At 59.1% G+C, this 5,067-nt stretch overlaps 1 protein-coding gene across 1 annotated transcript; it reads left to right on the top strand.

Moving 5' to 3' along the window:
- The first annotated feature begins 803 nt into the window (after nt 1-803).
- On the top strand, nt 804-3,789 carry MRPL38 (mitochondrial ribosomal protein L38). The gene is made up of 8 exons (XM_014531854.1): nt 804-888; nt 1,020-1,154; nt 1,230-1,438; nt 1,585-1,657; nt 1,771-1,816; nt 2,760-2,918; nt 3,152-3,288; nt 3,485-3,789. Exons 1-8 carry the CDS (start codon nt 819-821, stop codon nt 3,619-3,621), a joined length of 966 nt encoding a protein of 321 aa, XP_014387340.1. The 5' UTR covers nt 804-818; the 3' UTR covers nt 3,622-3,789.
- Nucleotides 3,790-5,067: the final 1,278 nt, after the last annotated feature.

Genomic DNA, 5,067 nt, shown 5'->3' on the forward strand with positions numbered 1-5,067 from the left:
GTCCCCCATTAGAGTTCCACAGTAGATGTTTCTGCTCCTAAATCCTTCCTTGACCGCCGCCCCCACCATTGCGAGTCAGAGCGCCCCTCTGTGCCCCCGAAATGCTCCGTGTGTAGCCCTGCCTCCCTCCCAGGTTGTGAGCCCCCCAAGGTCAGGGGTCCCTGCACCCGCACAGTGTACAGGACTTTGCTGAATGACATTGAAAGCCCTGGACACGGTGCCTGGGGAGGGCTGCCCTTGAGCAGCTAGTCATTGTTATTGTCTAAGTGGGAAAAGGCGTTCCGTTCTCTAGGGCCTTGCTACTCAAGAGCGTGTTCTGGGACCAGCAGCTCGGACATTACCTAGGAACTCCTTAGAAGCTCGCTGCCATGGCCTGGCCAGTGTGGCTCAGTTGGCTGGAGCCCCTCGGGTACCCCAAAAGGTCACGGGTTCGACTCCTAGTCAGGCACATGCCCAGGTTTGGGGTTCGATCCCCAGTCAGATGCAACCGATGGATGTTCCTCTCTCTCTCCCCCTCCTCTTCCCTCTAAAATCAATAAAAATCATGTCCTTGGGTAAGAATTTGAAGGAAAAAAAAAAATGTGTTTCAGTTCCCACTCTGGCCTGCAGAATCAGAATCTGAATTTTAAGAAATTTCCCGGGTCACTTGTATGGCTCATTCATTAAAGTGTGAGAAGTGCTTCTTTCATTCTACCGAGGACACAGGTGTGTCCGAGCCCCGCTGTGACAGACTTGAAGGGGATCCCAGCTACAACTGGGAGGCCGTGTGCCTGTTTCCATGACCTGGACTGACAGTGTCAGGGATTAGGGATTAGAAAATGCAATCTCAAGCTGATGCAATTTGCTCAGCAACTGGACCGTGCTCAGGTCTGAGAAGCAGACTACACAGTCACAGTAGGTTTTAGTTTTGTGAATAAAGGGGAAGCTTTAGCAGCAGATCTTGGGCAAGTGCGAGGACTAGGTAGAGACAGGCGGCTTGGCCAAGAATCCATCCCTCTTCCTCCATCTCTCCTCCCCAGATCCCAAAGGCAAGATTGACATTGGGCTGCCTCCACCCAAGGTCTGTCGGACCCAACAGCTGCTGGAGCGGAAACAGGTTCTCCGGGAGCTGAAGGCCAATGTGGAGGAGGAGCGGGCCGCCCGCCACCGCACAGGTAAGCCCTCCCAGGGGAGAGGCCCCGGTGTGCCGCCCCCCCACCCGGGGCCCAGCTGGCGTTATTCCTTCCCAGTGTGCATTCCGCTGGAGGCTGTGCGGGCTGAATGGGAGAGGACCTGCGGGCCCTACCACAAGCAGCGCCTGGCGGAGTACTATGGCCTCTACCGAGACCTGTTCCACGGTGCCACCTTCGTGCCCCGAGTCCCCCTGCACGTGGCCTATGCCGTGGGTGAGGATGACGTGATGCCTGTGTACCACGGCAATGAGGTCACGCCGACAGAGGTAACTGCTGGCGGTGCCCCTTCCTGCCCTGTGCACACAGACATCCCGTTGCAGGGCCAGGAGTCTCCCTTCCCCAAGAACCTCTGTGTATAACAGCCTGTCTGTCCCTGGTGGGGGTGACAGCTCCCTCGTTCTCTCCCCATCAGGCTGCCCAGGCCCCAGAGGTGACTTACGAGGCAGACGAGGGCTCCCTGTGGACACTGCTGCTCACCAACTTGGGTAGGTGTCTAGGGTACAGGAGCCAGGGCCCTGGGGGCTGGGGGTGGGGCCAGGTGGAGAGCGCGCCCCGGCTCCTTTCATGGGCCCTCAATGGTGGGTCTGTTTATGTGCAGATGGACACCTGCTAGAGCCGGATGCTGAGTATGTCCACTGGCTGGTGTGAGTACCTGGGGTGGGGCCGTGGGTCAGGCATGCAGGGAGGCCCTGGCATCCTGGGAAGAGCTGCACCTGAATTTCAGTCTTGGCTCCATCGCGGATTAACAATGGGACTTGGGGTTAACCTCCCTCCCCTGGAGGGGGCCCCTCCCCTCTGCTTCCTGGGAGTGTGAGGGCCTTATGATCCCGTGGCTGGAAACGGGTAAGAAGAAAAGCAGGCAGCGGGCCTGGCTGCTCCCACAGGCCTCTGGTCACCCTGAACACATCTCCTCACCCGTAAATTAGGATGATGCCTCCACATTCCTTACCCACCCGGGGGCTCTGTGACAGTCAAATGAGAGAGGGACCACGAGAGGCCTCTGGCAGCTGCACGTGCTCAGGGTGGCCAGCCTTTTGCTTTCTCAGTGGCTTTTGGCTCTGAACACCAGGGGACAGAAGTCAGGCAGGCGACCGCAGCTTTGGCGTTTCTGGATAACCAAGGCCAGTGACTGGGAGGCTGGTTTCTGTCATTTTTATTCAACTGCAGTTACCAACCGATGTAGCAGGACCCTCTGGGGCTGCCTCTTCAGGCGGGTACAGTGGCCGTTGCGGTGCCAGGCTGGGCAGACACTCTGTAAAGCCCAGAGTTTCAGGAAACAGAGAAAGAAGCAACTCAGAGGTGTCGTGGTCTCCAGCCAGAGTGGCTGTGGCAGCCCTGCCAGGCTCCCCAGGGCATAGCAAACAGGCTGCTCGCCTTTGCTCTCATCCTGGCTGTCTCTGCAGCTAGCCCTCCGCCTCAGCCCCAAGGGTTCACAGAGCTCCAGCTCCTACCTGATTGCACAGAAGAGGTCTTTGTAGGGTCTGTGCCCCCTGGGAGTTGTTTCAGCCTCTAGGAAGTACTGGATGAGGATGCTTCTGCGGCCACTTCTGTCCAGTGGCAATTAACAGATTCCTTTCCTCCTGCCAGAACCAACATCCCAGGCAACAGGGTGGCTGAAGGACAGGAGACGTGTCCCTACCTGCCCCCCTTCCCTGCCCGGGGCTCTGGCTTCCACCGCTTTGCCTTCCTGCTCTTCAAGCAGGAGAAGCCAGTCGACTTCTCTGAGGATACCCGGCCCTCCCCCTGGTAATCTACACCCCCACGCCTGTCCCCGCACCCCCACCCCAGCCTCAGGCCAGCTTCCCAGCAATGGTCAGCCTTGCTCAGTCTCCTCACCTCTCTCTTCCCTCAGGACTTGAGACGGGCAGACAGTGGTTGTGCTAGGAGGGCCCTAAGGGGCCCCTCAGGATTGCCTATGGGGCAGTGGGGGTGTGGGGCCCTGGTGTCCCCTCCCCACTCACATTCTCCCCATCTTACAGCTACCAGCTTGCCCAGCGGACCTTCCACACTTTCGATTTCTACAAGAAACACCAGGAAGCCATGACTCCAGCTGGCCTGGCCTTCTTCCAGTGCCGCTGGGATGACTCGGTCACCCACACCTTCCACCAGCTTTTGGGTAGGGACAGTGGGCTGCAGGGGTTGGGGGGTGGCTGGCGCACACTCAGGCCTTTCCAGACCTGGCAGGCAGTTCTCCCTGGTCTCGGGGAGTCGCCCAGTCCTCCGCTAGGCTGGCTAGCTAGTCCCAACCTAGAGACAAGATGGGGGTTCGGGCCGGCAGCAGTCCACATCCGCACTCCTCACTCTTCTTGCAGATATGCGGGAGCCCGTGTTCGAGTTTGTGCGGCCACCCCCTTACCACCCCAAGCAGAAGCGCTTCCCCCACAAGCAGCCCCTTCGCTACCTGGACCGGTACAGAGACAGTCATGAACCCACCTATGGCATCTACTGAGTAGCTAGACTGCCACCCCCCTCAGAGGGTGGGCTGGGCCTGGGGCCACTCTGTCAGGCTCCGCAGGCAGGCACCATAAACACACCTCCAGGGACCAAGCTGTGGGGCCCTGGGCCCTGTCTGAGGCAGCCCCTCTGGGGTGAATGAATAAAGATGATTTCTGCTATAGCTGGTCTGGGTCTGTGTTCCAGGAGCAGCCAGACCCCCTCCCCACCCCCATGGAGTTGTACTGCTTTGTGGGTGGGAAGAGGGCTGCCTCCCATCCCAGGAGGTCACCCTGTGACCCAGTGGCTGAAAGCAGGTCCAGAAGAAAAAGCAGGTTGAGGTCTTGGCTCCTCCCACAGGCCTCTGGGGAGAGGTCTGCCCACTGAGCATTGGCCCCTGGCCTGTCCGGTCTCAGAGAGCTCAGGCACACGCCCGGCCCCTGCCTGGGTGGTTAGGGCATGTCTGTCTCTAAAGGGAAAGACCGCCTGTAGCCAAGCAAGAGGAGCTCTGTGCACCTCCTCCAGAAAGAGCGACTCACACGTTTACAGCACAAGACACGCGGCTGCATTGCACTGAGGGCAGCTGACCTTCACAGCAGGCCGGCGTGGTGTGGCTCAGTGGTTGAGCATCGACCTATGAACAGGGTTTGATTCCTGGGCAGGGCACACGCCCAGGTTACGGGCTAGATCCCCAGTGTGGGGTGTGCAGGAGGCAGCTGGTAAATGACTGTTTCTCATCATTGATGTTTCTCTCCTTTCCCTTCTTCTCTAAAATCAATAAAACATATTTTTAAAAAATAAATAAATTAGGTCGGCTTGGTCAGAAGAGTTAACCCTCCTCCAGCCGGTCCTGGGCCGACTCGCCCTGCCCCGGGGCAGGTGGGTTTGCAATCAGAAGCCCTCTGCTCAGCTGCGGGGAGCCATTGCTCTGAAAACTGGGGTTCTAGAGCAGCAGCGGCCCACTCAGGGAGGGGGTTCCAGTGCAGTTAAGTGCTTCCGGTTTCCAGGAAAGGGCGTGGAAAAACCACTGGACTGGTCTCTTGGTGACCAGAAACGCCCACCTCATGTAGATTCGTAGCCAAGAGAAGGGAGACACCCTGGTTTGGCAAATGCCTGAAACTCAGCTCACGGAAAAAGTGCAGCAGGGCCCTTGGGCGGGAGAGCATTGAACCAGGACTAGCTGCGCCCCCGCTCTGGCGGCCAGACACTCACTCGCACCGTCCATTTCACCGCTGAAGCCGGAGGCCGGCGGCGGCGGCAGATTTTCAGACGCGGCCCTGAGCCAGGAGGCCCCTGGGGTTCTGGTCTCTGGAGGCTGGGACCCGACCCCTGCTCAGGAGCGGCGCACTGAGGTTTAGGAAAGCCGGCAGGAGGTCCCAGGGTGAGACCAGAGAGAGCGGGACCCCAGCTCCCGGCAGGAGGCGCCAGGGGTGGCTCTGGACGAAGCTGAGTGGGAGGCCGG

The sequence above is a fragment of the Myotis brandtii genome, unplaced genomic scaffold, assembly GCF_000412655.1.
Source record: "Myotis brandtii unplaced genomic scaffold, ASM41265v1 scaffold825, whole genome shotgun sequence".
Lineage (NCBI taxonomy): Eukaryota > Metazoa > Chordata > Mammalia > Chiroptera > Vespertilionidae > Myotis > Myotis brandtii.